Below are 22555 nucleotides of genomic sequence, written 5' to 3' on the forward strand. Positions count from 1 at the left end.
CTGATTTTTACTGCTTGCAATTCGAACACCAACATTTAAAAAAGAAAACGAAAACGCAGTGCAATACATAGAGCACCATCTCCGCAGATAAACACAGATAACACAGATAAAATAAAAAGAAAGGAAGTAGAATTTTTGTGTTCAAGGTTACCAAATTGAAGTAATTTATTGTTACGGCTGACATTAACTTTCAAGTAAAATACACGGGCTCACAGTTTCAAAAAAATACTGTACGCGCATATCATAACATTACGTAATGCACATGTGCGCGCAGAAAAAGCAGTAAAGAATGTAAACAAACAACGTAGAAATACGATTCCCTAGCTTGTTTTTGCCTTTGAAATCATAAAAATCACCCAACTAAGCTTTAATATGATAAAAAACAAATAATATGCCTCTACCTAGATGTAATAATCCTTTTTCAGCTATAATTCATTTATATATAACAAAAATAAGGCGCATCCAGCGCAAGAGAAACCGAAGATCGCTGTTTCGTTTTCCATCTTTGTTTGAAAACTGAGACGGCAGTGTAAATACCAGATCAAGAGAAGCAAAGTAGATATCTATTTATAAACTCGTAAACACGCTGTGTAAAGTAGCGCACGTGGGTTTTTTGCGATTACTTTCTCTTTCGATTTTTATCAGTGGAAAACAAATATACAGTTAATTTAACTATGTCATCGAACTTTGGGCACTTCCTTTTTTACCAGGAGATAACTTGCATGAACAATTGTTAGCAGATTGATGTAACACATTACGGGTGGCAGATTGTTTATGGAATTGATTTTTAATTAATTTTTTTGTTGTGGTAAGTGACACGATTTTCTTCTTCAAAAGTTTGTTTTTGGCTTTTAGTTTCAGGATATTTTCAGAGAGTGGATTTAAAAGTAATTCTCCTTCCTTATTTCAATCCGAAGCTGTAAAACCTGCATTATCTTGATGTGAAACATGGTCAGGTGAAATCCTCTCTTGTGGGGGTGAAAAGCTTGATGATACTGTACTATTAGGTGACAATAACCCTGGTAATGGTGAAGAAATACAAGATTTAATGCATAACCAGGACTTTGAATATCAATATTAATGTCACTGTTTGATGCTATGCTACCAACACAATGACTTTCAATATTGGGATCCACTTTCTTTGTTTTAGATGTTTGCTTTTTTTATGACGATGTTGAATATGACAACTTTCGTCGACGTGTTGCAGAGGGTAAAAACTTCTCAGTCCTTGAAGCTGATTCATAACCAGGACATACAGTTGGATAAGAATGCTCGTATGATGGTTTCCTGCAACCAAAATGTTTGGAACAAACCCGTTGTTTGAGTGTGTCATCAATTTTGGGCTGGCGCAATTAATAAGTTACCTCCATTTATTATGAGCATCAGATCTCATGGTTATAGAAGGAAAGGTGAACAAGCTAGCTAAAAATAAAATAAAAAATACTATATATAGCTAGGTAGCTAGCCCTTTAGCAAGACCTAAAAGCCACCCTTTATTGCCTTTGTTATTTGCTAATTACTGCTAGTTTTTGGCTATAAACACTTAATCTTGTATAAAATATTTTCTCACCTGTAAGGTTCTTTACATGAGCATGCATCAGAACGTCTGGTAACATTGTGAACATCACAGACGTTATCATTCCAAACTTCAAGGTTGTACTCGCTGTTGGCACAATTCAAAACTGCACACGTAACCGATAGTTTTCTTTTTTACTTGGTGGATCCATTATAACCAAATTTTCTTGAAAAATGTAAGTATAAGTTCTGAAATTAAACGTTCTTTGCCTTTGACTTCTTTGAGCGAAAGATACTTTACTGCCTTTTCCGCGCGCGCATATGTATTACGTAATGTTATGATAAGCGAACGCAGTATTTTTTTGAAACTATGAGCCGGTGTATTGAGCAAGTTTCAAAATATAATCTGCAGGGTTACGATAGTTACCCCGGATAGGTACCACATTAGGTACTAGCTCACTGACGTCATTCAACTTTTGTGTTTTTGAAGCAAGTATCTTTGTTTGCTTTGAGAAGTGAAATGTACTTCCGTTTTTCGAGAACGTTGTGAGAACAGTAGCAATTTAATGACCGAAGCAAATTCTCATCAGAAAGATAAAAATATTTTGTCAAAATACTATCATTCAAACTTCACAAGTGAACCTTTCGCGTTCAAGATCTTCAGATTTACACCGACTTGTCAAGGTATCAATTATGGCGATGAACGTGGATGCAAGATTTTTTTCGAGCTGCCATGAATATGGAAACAATAAAAAATGTTTCTGTTCGTCGTACTGACTTTGCTTTTATAGCTATTTTATCAGATGTTGGATTTCAATTTTTCAATCTCTTTGCGGCTATACTTTTAGAAATTCTAATTGCAATTTTTAAACTCATTGTAACGTTCCATAAGACTTAAATCTTGCAAATTTACAACTTCATAATTGGAAATGCTTGTTATGGGTTTTAGTATTAATTTTTTTTTATTTTCATCTGCTGCAGCAGTAACCCTGTCAGAAACATCGTTACTAATTTAGTTGCACTGGTAAAAAAAATGCAGCTTCTAGAGCAATCTCTCGTAGCTTAGCCAAATCTGCACTTCTATGCGTAAAAGAATATGACCAATTTTCTTTTACAGAATAATGCAGAACAGGATTTTGCTTTGACTCATTTACTTCGGGTAGTTGTGCGTGGCCTTTCAAAGTTAATGTGTTATAATGTTGGCACAGCATTATTTCGCCATCTGTTCCAAACACACAGTTCATTTGTAACTGTCACCTTATTTCCTCCAATTCTTACACAAACTTTCAATTTAAATAGGAGTCCGGTCAACTTAAGGCATGCATCTTTTTTCGATGTTGTTCCTATCTCCATCTGGTTGCCTTTCTCACTAACACGGTTCAATTTTTGATAAAATGCCTCTGCGTTTTTCTGTTTTTCTATGAATTGTACCTAATCTTTTCTTCATCATTTTCTATTTTAATTTTGATGTCCTCAACTTCCTTTTTTCTTTTTTAGAGGTAATCTCTGACAAACTTACTTCTTTTTGTATCTCTGTAAATCAACAAAATTTCTTTTTTTAGCATTTTGTGCTTTACTGCCTTTCGGAGGCATTGTTGAAATAAAATATAAATATAAAAATATAAAAAACATGCAAAAGTTTCAACAAGACAAAACACAACTAAAAACTACACACAAAATCAAACTTGTTTTTAACTGAAAATTTCAGCCTTAAAGAAATTCGGCTAGAGTTAACTTTGTACGTCAGAATAGCCCGTTTTTCGACGTTATCCACCCAACATACGCAATGCAATCCAGCGAATTTTTTTTATCTTTTTTTAAGTGGTAATTTAATACACTAAGGTGGAAAAACTGAATACAATGTTCTTTGGGACTCCCTTGTTTGTCTTCTTGTGTTGTAAAAACATGCCCAAAGTCATTCGTATGGTCTCGAATCGCTCTAAACCAACGATAAAAATTGTTGGAGACAGTTTCGGTAGCCAACACAATCCACGGATCCTTGAGATAGAATTTTGGCGTTTTTAAACCGAAAATAGAAAAAAATAAAACGTTAGGATAGCCGAAAAAGGGTTTATGAATCATTATAAAGCTATTGCTGTACACAAAAATTTGTTTTCAAAGTTTTCTAATAGCTGTAAAGTTAGAGGAAATTTCGGTACACAAAAAAAAACGCTACAAAATGTCATCATAACAAGTGAATAGGCCCATCAACTTCTCATGTAAATACATTATTCGAAACATGAATAAATGCTGATTCATCGTATCCTTATTTCCAAACCAAGCCAGTATGTAATTCTCTTCTCTTTTGAATGAACGGGCCGTCGCACATTACAACGACCGAAATGACCGACAATATTACAAGCCCGTTCTTGACTGCTAACATCTGGCCGTGTGCTTTTATATATTTAAATGCCTTGAAACTTTGGTTGGTATATTCGCTTGGAGTATTGATCAGGTACATATACAAGTCGCCCCATTGAATACTTAGTAAAAGCTTCATGTCATCTTTCCGAGACGAGTCAACCAACGCATATGGGTCTGGTAGTATTCTACTATTTTTTAGTGTTAATTTTCCTTTATACTTCGGGTTATCGATGTTTTCTAAAGCAGGAAATATTTAAATGCTTGCCATGTATCAGAGTTTGAAGTCATTTTGTTTTTAATAGCTGTGTGATTTGATGTTTATAGTTTGTCTCAACTTGTGAAGAGTTTCACTAGCAGGCGCTTAATGTTTTGACTGCTAGCACTTTGTGCATGCGCAATTATTTCGCAAAATCAAATCACACAAAAGCCATCTATATACTGGAAACCACCTTCATGTATCTAGGAAAGACAAGAAAGGGGGGACACTGCAAAGTTCACAAAATAGGGTTTTATTTTTGGCCAGCATCTAGCTTCAAAACGCGTGAAAAAGGGTGTCACTTCAAAGTGGTGAGTTCTTCAACAGTTAGTGACCAAACTTGAGCAAAATAGAATAGCTAATGGAAAAGTTTTAGATCAGTCTCCTTTTTGTGTCCTGCAAGATCCAATCCCATCTATTCACGCAAACCCAGTTAAGTTTCTTGGCTGGACGATAAATTCAACATTGTTAGATTCAGCTGTTGTCCAACAGGTTATTGTTAACGCTGCTCTACAGCCAGTCAATCTCATAGATAAGTCTTCCCATAGAGGCATTCACAAAGTGTGGTTTTTGCATCATCTTCTAATTCCCTGAATACGATGGCCTTTTTTAATTTACGAAGTTCCGATATCTCGTATTGTTTCACTAGAACAAAAGTTTTCTTTCCTCATAAGAAAGTGGCTGAGACTCCATCACTCTATTTCTAACATAAATTTGTATTCCGCTTCATCGCCATGCCTGTTACCTTTAAAAAGTCTATCCTCTGTACTAAAATCTGCTAAGATCAGCAGTCATCTTATCCTCCGAGATTCGGCTGATCCTCTAGTCTCAGACTCTCCTCCAGACTTTAAGGCTGGACACTGGAAGGTAGATCAAACAGTAAAATCAGCAGAGTCAACTCGAGTTCAAGAAAATACTTGCTTTCCACCAGTTTGGTAGAGCAGGCTTGGGACTGGTTAGCCATAAGAGTGTCCCAGCAATTGGTACCCATTCTTACCGCAAACTTGTATCAGATGTTGTGCAGGACAATGAGTAAGACATCTATTATGCTCGAGCCGTTCAGCTTCATGTCCAAGGTAACTGGACTAAATGGTGCTCGTTTATTAAATACGATCTTTCTTGGAAGAACCTACTGTCTCTGCCGCAAGTCTATCTTCGTTTTGCATCGGCGCAACCTATGACACGCTTCCTTCTCCTACAAATCTTGTCAAGTGCGGAATTCAAAATGACAAAAGCTGCACCCTTTGTAAAAAACCCTCTTGTAACGTGTCCCACATTTTAGGCGCTTGTAAATTAGCCCTTTCACAAGGTAGATTCACCATCTAGATGTTATAAAATATCCTTTGTTCCAGCTGGTAAACGTCTTCCCACCAAAAGGCGTTTAAAAATTCAAGGTACTCTTCACCTGGCCTCTGATTGGAGAATATTGTCAGACTTAGATTCAACCTTAAAAGTACCACCTTATCTTGCTGTAACGCAACTTCGTCCGGACATACTTTTCAACTTCTGTAATGACCAAAACTGTAATTATCCTTGATTTAACTTGCCCATGCAAAGAGAACATGGAGATTCGGCATGGAGTTAAGGTTGATAAATACTCGTCACTTTGTTCCGTCATGAGATTAAACAATTGGTCTAGGAGCTAGAGGATTTTGTTCCGAAACAGTTAGAATCTGCCTCCGTCGCCTCGGCTTTTCTAACATGTCTGTGCGTTCCACTCTGAAATCTCTTACTGAGTCATCTATGCGATCGTCGTTTTACATCTGGCTATCTCGAGATTCTTTGTCTTGGATTCATTCTGGTAGGGTTCCACAGCATACCGCTCAATTGATACCAACTTCACCGGCAGCCTACCTTAATTCAAGAGTTTGCTCACTCCCCACTCTCTTACAGAGTAATTAAAAGAAGAAAAGCAAGGGGGTTTGACAATCTGTCTTGTCTTTGGGTGTGACGGCCCCACTTTTAACCCCAGTCCATTAGGGAGGCCAAGTTTGCTCACTTTGTCTACAGGGTTAACGATCCTGATGTACCCACAGGTATTGTTATAAGAAGCTTTGCAAGGGGGTTTGAAATTTCTTTTTCGGGTCTTCGTGGATTTACGCCCACGCATTTTGCCCCAGTAACTTCAGGCTGGTCCTGACATAGGGCTGGTTCCAAGCGTCAATCACCTGTGTAAGGCCGAGTGTTGGGATCCCGTAACACATGTGGAAAGCTACGGCCAGGTTCACAAGTCCTGACGCATGGGTGGTTGTCTGCTCTTTTTTATAGTTTTGTATTTATAGTTTTATATTTATTTGTTTCTTTCTATGTTGTATAGCAATTCGTAACTGTCAGTAGGTGTTTGTGATGTAATGTTTATAGAGGGCGTTTAGTTCAATTACCTTGATTCTGCAGACTATCCTTGTGAAAAGGGAGATCTTGCACTAAATATAGATCCCTAGAGGGTGTAACCTCTACAATTCAAAAACAAAAGAGTCAGTAGACTAGTTCCATCATTACAGCTTGCTGTTTTGTTATCTCACAATCAATCATGTTTCAAAGAAATCATCCAAGTCACAAGCAACTTCGACCACTAGCTTTAAGGACACGAATCCCCAGGGAGTAACAAAGAGCTCCACTACCTTGCCTGCACAAGAATCACTAGGCAGCATCAGCGGCTTCCTAAATTTGGGCAACACATGTTACATCAATTCCATCTGCAATGTTTTTATGTGTTACCTGCAGTCGCCACAGCCATCTCTGCAAATGATTCCAATATGCCGATAGGTAAAAGTCTTGTAAGTATTCTACGCAAACTATCCTCCTCCAAGGTTCCAGTGAACACTTCTTCATTTCTAAATGCATTAAAAGAACATGTTTCTAATTCAAGGGGTGCTGCTTTTAATCCGTTGTCTCAGCAAGATGCCCTAGAGATTGTTGAGTATTTCATACCAGAGTTGTCCTTAGCCTTTCCTTTCTTTGGTAGATTATTCAACACTCGTGTGAAAATCTGCACTGCTTGCAGCGCTTGCAATAATATTAACACCTCTGAGCAAGTAAGTCCATTTCTTCAACTGCCCTTGACATCGACTGTACAATCTTCAATAAATAACTTTTTGGAGAGCGAAGAATTGTCAGGTATCACTCGTATTTCTGTCAATACTGCAATAGTTACCAAACTGCAACAGTTGAAAAAGAGGTCGCAGAGTGCAGTTCAATTTTGGTTCTGCAATTAAAGCGCTTTGCCTATAACAAAGGTCTTGTGTCTAAGGTTTGTTCTCCAGTCACATCTTACCCGGGCACCGTTTCTATACCTATCACTGTAGACAGTGAAGTCTCTTGTTGCAAGCACTACAACTTAAGGGCTGTAATTAACCACTCCGGAAATTTGAACAATGGCCATAACACTACTGTTGCTTATAACCAAGTGCATGGTAAGTGGTTTGATTGCAACGACAGAGCAGTGGTCCCTTGCAAACAAAGCTTGCTTAATGGTGTACAACCTTACATCCTTTTCCTTGAAGAGGTTAGGTAAATTGCAGTCAGCATCACAACTTTCGGCTTATGTCAAAAAGGGGGTTTGACTATTCTTTTTTTTCTTTTTTTTTTTTTCTTTTTTATTTTCTTTTATTTTTTTCTGTAGTCTTGTCTTTGGAGAGTGACGACTCCACTTATTACCCCAGTCAAAATAAAAGCGGAAAACAAAAAAAAATTTACGCCAGCAAGGGGGTTTGACCGTACCAGGTCCTATCTTTGGAGAGTGACGACTCCACTTATTACCCCAGTCAAAAAGGAAAAAACAAAATAAAAATTATGTCAGCAAGGGGGTTTGACTGCACTGGTCTTATCTTTGGAGAGTGACAACTCCACTTCTAACCCCAGTCACACAAGATTGTACAGAGTTGGACAGATGAAAAGTTATGGACGAAAGAAATGTCTAGTTCCTGCTGAAGACTGTTCGCCGACCTCTTTTGAGGTGACTCAGCTAGACATTTTGGGTGCCTTGGTTCAGGAATATGAGTCATAACCCTTGTACCCTTTACAGAAGTCCTGTCCTAGTCTCTCTGTCTGTTTGTTTGTTTAATTTTTGTGACAATTACCTCCTTGGAAAAAGGAAGAATTGTGTTCCTTTATATGAACATATTCTTTAGAAGAGCAAAACCTCTAGAATTTAAATTTTAAGACTTAACTGGTCGAGTTTATCATTGTGCGTGCACTTTGTAATTTTCATTCTTCTAATACAAACATCTCTTATAATAATACGGAGACTGTGTGTAACAGGCAAAGTGGATGTGTTCATTTTCCTTTGATGTTGCCGAAAAATGCATGTCTAATATGTTAATTTTTCTGACGTTACGGCGCGACGTCAATAATACTACTTTAACGTCAGTATCTATAGTAAATTAATGAAGCCATTACAGTGCACTTAAAACTTTGAGGCCAAATAACTTGGAAACGATTTTTCATCGCATGGGTAACTAGGGACCACCTGGGACCATTTTGGGTAAGTTTCCTAAACCTGGATCTCCGAATCCGTTTTGGAATGGACGGGTTAATGACGTCATCAAAAAACCTTTAAACCCTAATATCTCTGCAACAGTTTGTCAAAAGTACATGATCCTATACATTTTCTTAATCTGCGTTTCAAGATCTATACGATGAAGGCAACAGGTATAGAATTTTCTAAAGAAAAATTCTTAGGTTATGACGGGCCATTGCTGACGTCAGCAAAATTTTTAAACAATTATATCTTATTAACTGGTCATCAAAACCGCACGATCATATACATTTTTTTGATCAGCAGTTTAAGCTCTACAGACTAGAGGCAAGGAATAAACTAAATTTCGCCATAAAAATTTTGAATTGCACTGCTGACGTCAGCAAAAAATCTAGAACAACCTATTTTCCCATTGTCCTTCAGCCTGAGTGGATTTCTCCGCGGGTCTGATCGACTAGTTATTCATTATATTCGACTTGACACCCATTTCCCATGCAATCATTAGTTGTACAGGTTGTGTCTGACTTCCAATCTGATCTAGACTGTGTTGATAATGCGGGACTTTGTCACAAACGGGAGAGGGATAGTTTTTATGATAAAATTATTTTTAAAATATATTTGTTATATAATATTATTTTAAATATATTTGCAGAAACATCCTTGAAAAAGAGAAATAATAATATATCATATGCTGTACGGCAAATGTTTAGGTGTTATGTCCAGTATACTTTTGACTTTTTGGGAAACAGCAATTCCATTGGCCTGATACCATTTTCTCCCGGGTTTGATTCTTTCTTGGACAACAGTATTAAGACAAAGGCCGCGTTTTCGTCATTTTTAAAGTATGGGCAAAAGTGTAAAATGGTCAGTGCTCTGCTGCCCGCAACCGCTTAACGAATTACCCACATTGGCCACGATGACTTCAGCAACAATAATCACTCTTCAAGACTCACCTCAACCAAGTAACCTGAGATCCAAGGTCTAAATATTGACAAGTAAACTTTTTAAAGGTAAAACTGCGCGAATACGTATGTAATCACTAATCACTTGTGTTGGCTAAATTTAAAATAAGCTGTCTTGTCTTAACGTATTTTGACCAAGATTATAGATGTCTTGCCTTTTTAATATCATGGGGCGCCCTTTAGTGACTACTTGTTTTTTGACAACCGCGGGACGCCTTCAGAGGACTATTTGTTCGTTTAGAAAACAAAAGTACGCCCTTGGTATGACGAAAGCAACCGTAGGCGGAGAAGGAGGAGATGGAAGGTTGTCAAAATGGCAAATATTTGGACGAACAGTTTTTTGTTTGCGTTGTAGAGCTTGTAGGGACAAATTTGTAACTGGATGGATGTCCCGCATAAAATATATTGAAAAAGGGGTTTTCGTGTGGCAAAAGTAGTTGGAAGTATTCAGACACGTGTCAATACATACTATTGTATGCGCTCTATGCTCTATTTCTTTTCAGCAAGTTTATATTTTACCATTAAATACTAATTTTAAGAGTTCTGCTGTAGTCACGAATTTGTTTAAAGTGCTTTAGTGGTGATTATTATTAACAGCATTTTGTTTCTACCTTAGGTGAAGTTAGCTAGCAGTTAGTTATAGCCACACTGTCATATTTTTTATGAGATATAACGAGCTGTGGTTTACAATAATGGTCAAGTTTTAACAATTTTCGCTCAAAATAGCAAATGGTAAGCCAATTGAGCTTTGGTGCCTGCCTAGACACCCAACATTACAGATTAAGCTAAAAACCGTTGGTATAAATTGAAAGAATGGCCATATGTGTTGCGAGCAATGAAATAAAATAAGAAAAAGTGCCTAATATTGTTGAAAGTAAATTTAAAAGGTTAGGGCAAGGTAAATATCTATTAACCAACCAACATCTGCCGAAAAAAGCTGCTATAATTCAATCAAACACAAATAAGAAATAGCAAGAAAAGAAAACTCAGCACATTCGTCAAGAAAGGAACCGACTGTTAGAAATCATTCTACGCCCATATCAACTAGTAAAAAACATTTTTACGCAACCAGTTAATTTCTCAGCTTTCAACTTGTAAAAATAAAATAACAGAACTAAAGAAACAGCTAAATGAATCTATTAAAGCTAATAGTAACGAGTTTTCTGTGTTTAAAGCGGAAACTTTGGAGAAAGCTAATCCCTACATTACAAACTTAGCAGGTCTTTATGAATTTCTTCTCTTATTAACATTTTACACACAGAGAATACATTACTGAAGACAAAGTTAAAATATACTTAACAGTCTTTCTAAGAAAAGTAAGGAGAACTCAAAACATTATATTCTATCGAATTAAAGAAAAAATTCACCTTGCTAAAATCTAATTTTTATTTGCACTTATTATAGAAAAATTTAAAGTGTTATTTAAATTTGTTAAACCATATATGTCAATTATTGAATATCCCAATTGTTAAAAGGATGGAAGTAGATCATTCGACAAAGTTCAAAACCCTTTTCAGTTTCCACCATATGCAGACATTTACTTCCTCTCGATGTAATGGCACACATGCTTAACTGACAGTACTTTGCATTTGTTAGATGGATATTTTTTTAGACACTCTTTTTAATAAACTTGACCTCAAGCCTGTAGATGGATTTCTTTTAAAAAAAATGCCTGAAATCTTTATAAACACTATCCATGGTTTAATTGACATGGTCCAGATTGTACTTAGTTTAAATATCAGCATGCAATAAATTTTGATCTAAACAGATTAATGTTTTCCCATTATAAAAATACAGTCACTGCAAAAGCATTGATTGAGATACCTTCCCATGGCAGTGGACTTATTTTTAGTGATATTTAACCTGGTTCAATTTCTGACAGTGTCATTACGGAAAAACTGGGGTTCTCGCATACATCAAAGAAGGGCATGAGCTAATGGCTGACAGAGCATTGACAATTCAAGACTACTGTTCTGCTAAAGGTGTTAATTGGAATCGGCCAGTGCAGAAAAGTAATGCCTAGATTTTTTATTTTGAACTGGCTTCAAATTTTGATATTGTTTTCACGTGAATTCACTTATTGGTAGAGCGAGGGACTGGACAATTCTAATCTCAGTTTGGCCATTACAAAGAATGGATGTATTATCATCCACATGGCTAGTGTTGTGTCCTATAGTAAATTTACTATGCCACCAACAGGTTCTAAAACAAATTAAATAAATAAATAAGTAACTATCTACTATAATTGCTTTCTCCATATATATTTAAAAATATGTGTATTTGTTTAAACTATATAAAGGTAAAAGTAGGTAAGTTTCTTCACTTTTCTGTTGTTATATGTAAGCAGTGACTTAAGAGATCGAACTCCTGGGACCCTGTAAAAATATTATTTTTTCGAACTCTCGCTCTTTTTTATGGAACCATTCGGTAATTGGAATATTTTGATGCGTGTGATTACACTTTTAATTTTTGACCATAAACCATACCTCTAATCATAGACATTACTATACAAAAATCAGTTGATGTGCATTCCATTTGTAATTGAGTTTGAATGAAGTAACCAGAACTTTTTCAAATAAACTCTAAAGGATCTTCTGAATTCGTTGCTGTTGTTTTAACTCCCAACATTAAACCAGAACAAAGTTAGTCCATCAGGACTAACACCATACATTTTTTCTGATAGATGATCCACTGGTAATTGTCTGAGTTACTTTTGTTGTTGAAATAGGTCAGTGCATCATCTTTATACTGGTGACCTCTTTTAAATTTTAAAGTTCGTATATAATAGATTACTCTCTTGTATCTTCCTTTACCAATTTGCAATATGTGTCAAACTTTTTATTACTGTACATTCCAAGTAATGCAGGCTAAGGGCTACCTGTTATTTTATTTTTAGGTGAAAGCCATTCATTTGTCGTTTTACCATTGCCATAATTCGAAGTTATAGTTGGATGAATTGCCTCTGTACTTGTGAGTTAGATCTTGATGTTATTTCTATTTTGTTTTAACTGTTGCTGAATACTATGTAAAATGTCCTTATAATTTCTATTTTTAGGAGATTTACTTGCACATTTTGTAAAAGTATTTTTTCTGTTATCAATTGCCCGGTAATACTTTCTTGAATATTTACAATTTTTGTAGTTGGAATTTGGATAACACTGCTATCATGAGTTTTATTAACAGTGTAATCATGGCCAGCTAAACTTATTGCAGAAAGCGTAGTATATTTAAATTCTAGTTGTTTTTTGAGAGATGAGTTTATTGAAGATTGATGTAAGACTTCATAGCAATGTTGCTCAAATAGCTTCTTAATTTTTCTAATTTTTTCCTTTGTTCTGTTTTTTATTTTTATTTTGTCACGTTTAAAAGATGAATTTTCAGGATCAGCAGGATTATTGTAGCATTACTAATCTTATCTGACCGTGTTCTTGCTGCCACTTTTGTAACTGCTCAGTACATGTCAATGCCAGTATTTTTTTTTACTTATATAGAAATATTTTAAACTAGTCGATAAGGCCCGGGGAAAAATCCACTTAGGCAGAAGGACAATGGAAAAGTAGGTTGTTTTAGATTTTTTGATGACGTCAGCAGTGCAAATACAAAATAAATAAATTGAGAAACTTGTTTTCATGTTGCCTCCATTGTGTAGAGCTTGAAGCGCTGATCAAGAAAATGTATATGATAATGCGCTCTTAATGAACGGTTAATAAGATATATGGGTTTAAAAATTTAGCTGACGTCAGCAACGTCCCCATAAAATACAAATTTTTTTTTAGAAATTTGTATATTTGTTGCCGTTATCATATAGAGCTTGTTGAAACGGTGATCAAGAAAATGTATAGGATTATGTACTTTTGACAAACGGTTGCAGAGATATTGGGGTTTAAAGTTTTTTTGATGACGTCATCAACCCGTTTTTCATGCTAACTGTAAAAAACAACACATTAGTCAAGGTAACAATTTAGATGGAACAAAAAAAACTTGACATTAGATAAGTAACAATATTTTAACATATATCTACAATTACAATAAATTTTGTCAAAAATGATTGAGGATTTTCTGTTTTACAGTTAATGTTTAACTGGCAAAATATAAAGGATTAATCTTCTTAAATCTTATTTTGTTGAATTTGAAACTTCTGGTGCTGCTCCGTGTATTCTTCATTGAACGGCTTGAGCGTTAAATAAATTTTAAAGATTTTCTAGTGGGCATTGCTTAAGAAGGGGCGTTAATAAGAGGGCGCATTTATTTATTTTTATAAAATGTTATTTACATTCTCTCAATTTTTCCTATTTATAATAATTTTAACAAAATAGGAAAAAATCCATAACAAATGAGATTGTTTTTTTTAAATGAAGAAAATACAGTTATAGCTCTGCTTTTTAGTTATATGACTCGAAAAGATAAAGCTGTGTTTCTGTCCACAAAGAAACAAAACAGCATAATTTTAGAGGCCCACAAAATCTGTTAACGGTTTTTTAAAATAACTGTTGTCCTATAAAAAAATTATAATTTCTATTAACTACAAATATTAAATATAAAAACTGATTAAATAAATAAATAATTAAATAAATAAATAAATTAATAAATAAATAATTATTATTATATTTCATCTTTTTATCTATTATATAGATATAAATATATATATATACAACAAACAAACAAAATATAATATTATAATCGGAGCAATACATTTCCAAATCTGGTAACAGTATTAACAAATGAATTGTTGCTTGAATGCTGGTATTAATACAGGTAGATATTACCAATTAATGGTAATGTATTTCCCCGATTTCACAGTGCCCAGAAAATGTAATATTCGTACATTTTTTTGTGTGTCTTTTATTTGTTTTTTTAAAATATTTTTTTTGATTTTTTTAAACGTTTTTTGGGGTACCCAATTGTACCCCTCATAGTCTTGGCCACCGTTTTTCTTCCAGCATTTAAAAGCACGTTTTGTTTTAGACCCAGGGTGACTTTTCCTGTAAACCAGGAAGTTTTTGAAAGTAAAATCCGATTCTAAAATGCGAGGAAAACAATTACTTTTATTAATAATTGTAGTTATTAAATACACATCACTTTTTATAACATACTTACTGTCACCACTGGGTCCATCCTTCTCACTCTTCTGGTTATCTTTGTTAGCTAATACTAAAATGTATAAATATGTAAATAAATTAAAAACCAAAAAATAAATATACATAACTTAAAAAACAAAGATAAAAACACGACATAGAAACGGTGTTAATAATAATTAATTACCGTTCTCTTGTATACTGTTTTCTTTAGGCTCTGGTAAAATTAAAGAGGATAAAAATTAATGCATACAGTATTATGCATTGCTTTATAAAAAAAAAAATTATTTTTAAGAAACATAAAATGTTAATATTGGCGCTGTTTATTCACGAAATTTTAGGGAAAATTGAAATAATAAATTGATACAAAAATTCTGTAAATTTTCACAAAAAAACCTTAAAATTAAAAAGTTATCTACATTAAAACCAAAAAGTATGTTTTCTATAAGAATTACGTGTCACCCAAACAAAATAATGTAAGAAGAAGATACCTTGAGAATTTAAAAGTAATCTTTCAATGTCCATCGTCTCATCTGAATCCATTATTATTATTAGTATTAGTAGTATTATTTATCTATGATACCTGTAAGTAGAAGTTAAGAATATAGAGTTTTTTCATAATAAACAAAAAGCAAAGCAATAGACATTTTGGTTAAAAATAAACATAAAGAATAAAACAAACTTAAATAGAAAAATATGAAGAAAAAATAGTAGCTAATAATGGGACCAACAAAGAACGCACTTCTGGTTACGTAGGAATTTTTGACAAAAAGGTTAATTCTTTTATTTTTATAGTGACATGTTTTGTATGAAACAGTGGAAACTTTTAGACTATTTTTTAGCTTGTAACTGACGGTTAAATCACTTTAACATGCCACTGCCCTGACTTTTAGTTTGTGAATTATTTCTTTTAGTATAGAAATAATTCACGTAACGAAGCACGCCACGGGAAGGCAAGCCATGGGACTTTGTGCTTCACCTAAAAAGAAAAAACGTAAGTATTAGAAAAGCATTAATAGATAATATACATTAAGTATTATTAAAATATTTATAAAATATACTATAGATTTGCTCATATGTTGTCAACATTGTATCAGAAGAGTATAGGCTTCGTGTTTACAATGCATAAAAACGCCTAAAAATCACATTTTAAATCATTTAATAACTTAGAGAAGACAAAATTAATGAAAAGAGAAAATTAGGTAGAATTGATGGATTTTAAATATATCGATAATAGAGGTGGAAATTGCAGGAGTATATATATATTTTTTTGGCAGATAACGAAAATATACCAAATACCATTTCTTTCAAAAAATTATATCGTAATTAAAGGAGCAACATATAGCCAAGTAAATGACACTTCAAAAGAATGTTTATACTGCATTGACATGTCATTGTAATTAAAAACCACTAATACATCTGTTCTCATGTCCCTGTACAGTAGGACTGACAGACGCACATATAGTGTACTATAGCACGACACACCTATAACGTCCACGTCAGCAAGGTTGTACATAACATGTGGACATATAGACGATAGAAGTGTGCTGAAAAATGTAATATATACATGCTCTGATCCAAATGATAAGAAAAATATTCTCAATTCAGAATTTGACGGTAAACAATATTCGGAGTATAACATTTCCCATTAAAAAATCCTTGCTTTGATGAGGGAACAACACTTACTCTAACATCACCAAATGCTCTTGCTCTAGAAAAAGCAACATACAGCTGACCATGAGAAAAACATGGCCTGCGCAACAATATACCAACCTTTTCAAAAGTTTGACCTTGTGCCTTGTTTATTGTCATAGCATAAGAGTGCCTTAGTGGAAGCTGTCTACGACGCAAAACAAAAGGCATACCTGTATCCGAAGGTGCAAGTTGCAGCCTTGGAATAAGTACTCGATCACCAATAGCATTCCCAGTAAGTACTTCAGCATCGACACAGTTGTCGTGAAGACGTCTTACAATTAGGCGAGTGCCATTACATAAACCTTTATTTATGTTTATGTTTCTTAATAACATAACAATAGCACCAGATTTTAATTTAAGACAATGAGGAGGCATACCTGAGGGTGTGATACTATTTAAAAATTCCACCGGATATCGATTCCGTTCCTCCTCATCATCACAAACAACATCATCTGCACTGAAATAATTTTTTTCTTCATCCGGCAATAACGCCAACACCTGATCATTAATGAGAAGTGAATCATCATTTGTAGGTGTTAGTATTACAGATGATACCATATTTTCTGGGTGAAAATCCCTAAACAAAATATCAACAATACATTGATTTTGTTGTAACACACAATTGGGTGGCACCTCAATTGCACCTTGGAATGGTGGTTGTTCCCGAACAGGTAAAACACCTTTCCCAAGTTGCAGAAGCCATGCAGCAAATTCTTGTTCTCCTGGCCTCGTTCTCATGTTGCGAGTTAATCTAAATTCTGTTACCAAATGCCATAGTGGAGAACTTTTTAAGCACATGTCAACAATCTCAGTTGGTTTTCCTTTTCTGACAACAGGCAATAACTGTGAAAAATCACCACCTAAAAGAACAACTTTACCTCCAAATGGAAGTTCGCTATTGCAAATGTCTTTAAGAAGACGATCTATTACATGAAAAGCATGCTTAGGAATCATGGAAGATTCATCGGGTAAAAAGAGATTTTTTTGTCGTAGCTCTGCAGTATAAGTAGACACTGGAGTTATGCTGCATGTACTGTTTTCTAAAATAGGAACTGGTAACCGAAACAGTTTATGTATGGTGGTACCCTTTTTAAAAGAGTTGCTGCTATACCAGTAAATGCAGCAGTTCCAACTTGAAAACCTCTACCTAAAAGTTCAGAAATAAGGTAATTATAAGTAAAGGTTTTACCACTGCCAACAGCACCTTCTAAATAAAACAATCGGTTATTTTGGACCGTATTGTTAGCAACATTTACAACCGCTTCTATAACTGCATCAGCAAGTGCTGTCTATTCTTCAGTAAGTTGAGCCCTTAGTTGAGAAGCTCTTTCAGCCTCCATAGCTATGTCAATGTTTTCAGCTGGAGGTATTTCATCTAAACTTGGAAGATTAAAATCAGTAAGAGATTTACCAAATTGTCTCAGTACAGAATGAATATCTTGAAGCACCCTGTACTCAGCTTGATTCTCGTTCATTTGGCGAAGATAATTTTCACACATAGAACCCTTGTACCTTGTCCACAAAGTAAAAGGATCAAAAGGTTCACAGTGGATAAGTATTATTGCAAACGATTGTCTTAATTGCCGAGGCATCTGAAAGTTGACAGCCTCCTGCAAAGTATTGTTCCATTCGGTATCATCTTGCAGGAGTCCACGCAATAAACAGGTTTCACGAAATGTCTCAGCGACATTACCATCCACAGTTCTTAAATCTTCATAAGATGTTGCACCACGCGTATGCAATAATAGCATACGTAAATAAAAAAGCTCACCTGCGCGAGGACTCACACTATACATTCTAGAGACAATTTTAAGGTTAGTTTCGTCTTGGTGTCCAAACTTTCCTGTTGTTATTGAAAACGAAATGAAGAGGAATGTCTGGATACAAATATTGGCGAGCATTGTGATTCTCTCCATTTAGCACAAACCAAGCTGTTAATTTAGTGGCCTGATTTTCAGCTCTGTTCACAAATTCTTCAACCTGGTCTGGCTGAAAATAAACAGTATAATTATTAGGCAAGTGCACTGGCAGTCTATGGACAACATGAGATTGCTGATGCATTTTAAATTCAAAAAGACGCCATACTGCTTCTGGCGCACTGACATACCTAGCGTCTAAAAACGTCTGTACCTCATTGTGATCAATACGTTCATTGATCTCAATGTTGGCACAATCATGACCTTTATAAATATATTTATAAAGGTATTTCACAGATTTAACAGACATGCAAGCCTCTAAGTTTATATGTGCATTGTATTTCTTGGAGAGCCATGGATTGTAGGGAACAACCCATCGATTATCTACATCAACATTATTGACATTGATATGTATTCCATTATTACGACGTCTATACAATGGATATCCATCAACGTCAGCAACAGTAGACACTAAAAATTTTTTTGGAAAGTTTTTTGTGCAAACACCATCCTCCATACACCTGGAATTAGGATTCAGATAGCCACATGGTCCATGAATCATACACGACCGAATAATTTCAAACAGCTCAGGTTGTTCCTGTTGATTAGGAATTTCGGCTGAAATAACACTGTCTATGTCATCTGCATCCCGAAGTTTATCATTGGGGTCTAAATAAAGTAACAAATGACAATGAGGTAAATCCCTTTTTTGAAATTCTATAACATAAACATGTGATACAGTTTTACCTAAAACACCCCTTTCAGTAACATCTTTTAGGAGTTCATTTAGTTTCAATTTAAAAACTCGAGAAACTAAATCAGGTCGATCATGTGCATGTTGGCCTGCAAACAAATTTTCTGTAATCTCGCACCGTTTTGGATTGCAGGTTAAAGTCAGAAAAAAATCTGGTTTTCCAAATTTACCAATGACAGTCATAGCATCTTGATAATTTTGAGCCATGGCACGTGGACTTCCTTGAAAACTTGAAGGAAGAACAACAATACGTCCTGGTTGAACACCTCGCTCTTCAGCTCGTGCATTCAAGTGGTCAGCTAAACCTTCATAACTGTCAACACGCAAGTTTGTTTGATTCGCACGTATGTAGTTTAAGTTGTTACCCTCAACTTTAACATAAGAATCGACACAATACTGTTAAAATAATTTCTTACCATAATGAATAGGGCTAAAATTTTCCCGAACAGCTACACGGTAAGTATAATACTGCAACATTGTAGTAGTATTTCGAGTACAGGTTGCACGCTCTGCAACATGGGGTATCCCATAATACCAACCTGGTTCACCCCTTGGAAAAAATAGAGGATAAACCATTGGCTCTAAATTTGCAGATAATGTAGAAATATTTTGCAAATTGCCTCCACGTGGGTAGGTAATAATATCCCTGTTTCCAGGAGGAGCTCCATCTTGGCCTACAAAAATTGCGGCTGCTTCGTCATGATGTGGCAAGTTGTATCGCCTTCGATCACTGCCAACTCTCATGCACATGCGTACTTCTGATGGGACACGGTTTTCAGCTGCTGCCTGAGCTATTTCATCAGCTTCCACTTCAGCCATGTATCTGTATGCAGCTGCAAAAGGGCTAACACTGTTCATTACATCTTGAACAGTTTGCATCACGTCTTCTCTACAGCCATTATTTTCAGGACGTGCCATTCTTTCATTGAGTGCTCTACCTCCTTCATAAATATAAAGTTGGTTAAAAACAGAAGTTTGGCCCTCAGGAGGGTGAAGATCCCCAACACGATGCCATATTTGACCGCAAATACGAAAGCATGGTGGTCCGCGGCCAGGAGGAGGCCGAAGATTTGCTCCAAATGAAGCAAACGAAACTGCACTATTATACTTACGTATATTGGCTTGAAAGTTCCTTGCCTGACCAGTATCACTATTTGTTAACAGTTGCTTTAGCCGCTCAGGGTAAGGAGACAAATTATCAAGCGCGACTTTGCCGTTATGACAGCATTTGAAACACTCTTCATTTTCAAACTTAACAGCTTGACAATACTCACAATTTTTATCCATAGGACCTAAATAATAAACATTAGGTAAAACATGTTGACGTGCAACATTATAATATTGGGCACTTCTGCGAACACGAAGAGCAGCATGTCTTTGGACATGAACGTGCCTTCTATTTATAACCTGCTGAGCGGATTCTGCATTACGCCTAGCAGTTTGTCTAACAGTGTCATTATGCCGTCTAGTATTGGCCTGATCAGTCGATTCCAATCGACGTAAAGATGCGACACATTGAGCATGTTGCCTACGTCTAGCTAAAGCAACATCCTCATTATCAGATAAACGTGGCACTACATTTCTCTGTATTTCCTGTGGAAATTCAAAATTTTGGGATATATGTGATTGTTGCCTCAAAATAGCACCTACCAATCCTTGATTATTGTCACGTTGTTGCAATACAAACCTACCCAAATTATTAAACAGCCTAAAACCACGAACAGTATTACTGCTGTCATTAATTCCAGACTCATTAGACATTATATCCTAATTAAACTGAATAAAACAAATTAGGTACCACAGTTCCTAAAATGAGAAAAAATAAGATATAAATATATACATAGCTAGGGACTTAAGGTTGACTGTTCTATTTTAAAAATTGATACCACTATTTTAAATTTAAAAAAATCCTCTTATTTGTAGAACAACAGTTTTGAAATGCTATCTATATATAATTACGAAATAAAGAATTTCTTACTCACAGTTTCAACTACTGCTATAGATTTTGATAAACTTTTTTCTCTCTTTTTTTGTGCAGTATCTAGCTAAAACATAATAAAAAGAAAACACTCTTTTAACTTATAGCTAGTTATCTTTTATAATATAACTAATAACGGCTAGCTAGCAGGGTTCTCTGAATAAAAGTAGTAGTAGTAGTAGTGCAGTAGCTGAAAGCTTAAACTCTCTCAATAAAGGCTATAAAAAAGGGAAGGGATACTTCAGTTAAAGCAGTCTAGTGACAGGCAAATAGATAAGGATGTCGGTGAGTATTGATGTTTAGAAGCTATTTTCTGTATAATCTTTACTCCAAGGTATAACATAATTTGCTTGAACAACTACAAAATTGATTGTTCTCACATCTTTGTACAGCATTTTAAATAATTAAACACGCATATTAGTTACGCACTTGAAGATACTGTAATTTATGCAAAATTTGTAAACAAATAGGCTACCTTTGTTGTTGTCTTATATATATAAACAAAACGGAAAACATAAGAAATATTTCCCTTTTCTTTGCACGAAGTTTATTTAACGAACTACTTTGATTTATGCAGAAACTTCTTATTATGGTAAAAAGTAAGACTTAGGAATATACATCACTTGATAGCTATGTTCAGTAGTAACCTATTAGCTGAATTGATTTTCTGCATTTTCTAAAAAAACTTTCAGTAAGACTTTAGGAATATACATCACTTGATAGCTATGTTCAGTAGTAACCTATTAGCTGAATTGATTTTCTGCATTTTTTAAAAATACTTTCAACAGCTTTATATTTAAAAACAAAAACTTTACCTGTAAATTCCTCCTTCTCACTTAACATAAAATGTTTATGTGTTTTTTATCTTTATCTTTAAACTTTACTAACTTTTCTTCGCTTTTTTAACTTCGCCTTTTGTCGCGAGAACTTTAAAAACAGTTTTCTGTTTGTTTGTTTTTACACCAAGGGAACTTTCTATTCGAATGCCGTCTCGTTCGAAAGTACGAATTTGAGCGAATTATATTGCTTATTTTCTATCACGTGGTTTGTGACGATTGCGAGACAAATGTAAACAAAACAAAAAAAACTCGGCAAACTCGCGCACTCGGTTGTTAAAAAACATCGTATTTGCAAAAGTCACAGACAGAAGCTCCGTATTATTATAAGAGATAAAGCAACAAGCTAGTACGTAGCAACGTAAACCGCAAACTCCAACTGGGCATTCACAATGCCCAGTTGAAAAAAACTACTGGCCTGGCATCTTTACCATAAGATTTTTTATTGATGCCTTGACAAAAATGTCTTTCTCTGAATGCTTCAGGGATTTTACCGATACTATTGTTCAGCTGGTAAGCATTGTATAAATATTTTGCTGTTGCCCTATACTTCCCTATTGTTTCTTGGAAGTCACTTTTGGGTGCAAGCCTTCACTGGGGACCCATGTAGCTGTTATTAAAAGGGCTAACACTAGTGGCAGACTCTTAATTTCTGAGCTAATGATGGATAAAACTAAATCAGTTAACCCTCATTTGTAGTTCGTGGTAAGAGCCAATTGAGGATAGA

General features: G+C 35.0%; 3 protein-coding genes across 4 annotated transcripts; all 3 read right to left on the reverse strand.

Annotated features, from left to right (window-relative positions):
• Positions 1-14336: 14336 nt before the first annotated feature.
• On the reverse strand, positions 14337-15301 carry LOC130630081 (uncharacterized). Its single transcript, XM_057443479.1, has 4 exons — positions 15141-15301; positions 14837-14866; positions 14672-14725; positions 14337-14593 (listed from the first exon to the last, which is right to left on the reverse strand). The coding sequence occupies exons 1-4, from the start codon at positions 15190-15192 to the stop codon at positions 14337-14339; spliced, it is 393 nt and encodes a 130-aa protein (XP_057299462.1). The 5' UTR covers positions 15193-15301.
• A 354-nt stretch (positions 15302-15655) lies between these two features.
• Positions 15656-17319, reverse strand: LOC130627561 (ATP-dependent DNA helicase PIF1-like). Its single transcript, XM_057441392.1, has one exon. It carries the CDS (start codon positions 17296-17298, stop codon positions 16249-16251), a length of 1050 nt encoding a protein of 349 aa, XP_057297375.1. The 5' UTR covers positions 17299-17319; the 3' UTR covers positions 15656-16248.
• An 840-nt stretch (positions 17320-18159) lies between these two features.
• On the reverse strand, positions 18160-21005 carry LOC130627535 (uncharacterized). 2 transcript variants are annotated; one of them, XM_057441391.1, is made up of 3 exons: positions 20127-21005; positions 19431-19955; positions 18160-18929 (listed from the first exon to the last, which is right to left on the reverse strand). In XM_057441391.1, exons 1-3 carry the CDS (start codon positions 20773-20775, stop codon positions 18160-18162), a joined length of 1944 nt encoding a protein of 647 aa, XP_057297374.1. In that variant the 5' UTR covers positions 20776-21005. The 2 variants fall into 2 exon arrangements, with proteins under 2 accessions (XP_057297374.1, XP_057297373.1); XM_057441390.1 differs by having other exon boundaries at positions 19431-21005.
• Between the last annotated feature and the right edge of the window lie 1550 nt (positions 21006-22555).

Source organism: Hydractinia symbiolongicarpus, chromosome 2 (assembly GCF_029227915.1).
Source record: "Hydractinia symbiolongicarpus strain clone_291-10 chromosome 2, HSymV2.1, whole genome shotgun sequence".
Lineage (NCBI taxonomy): Eukaryota > Metazoa > Cnidaria > Hydrozoa > Anthoathecata > Hydractiniidae > Hydractinia > Hydractinia symbiolongicarpus.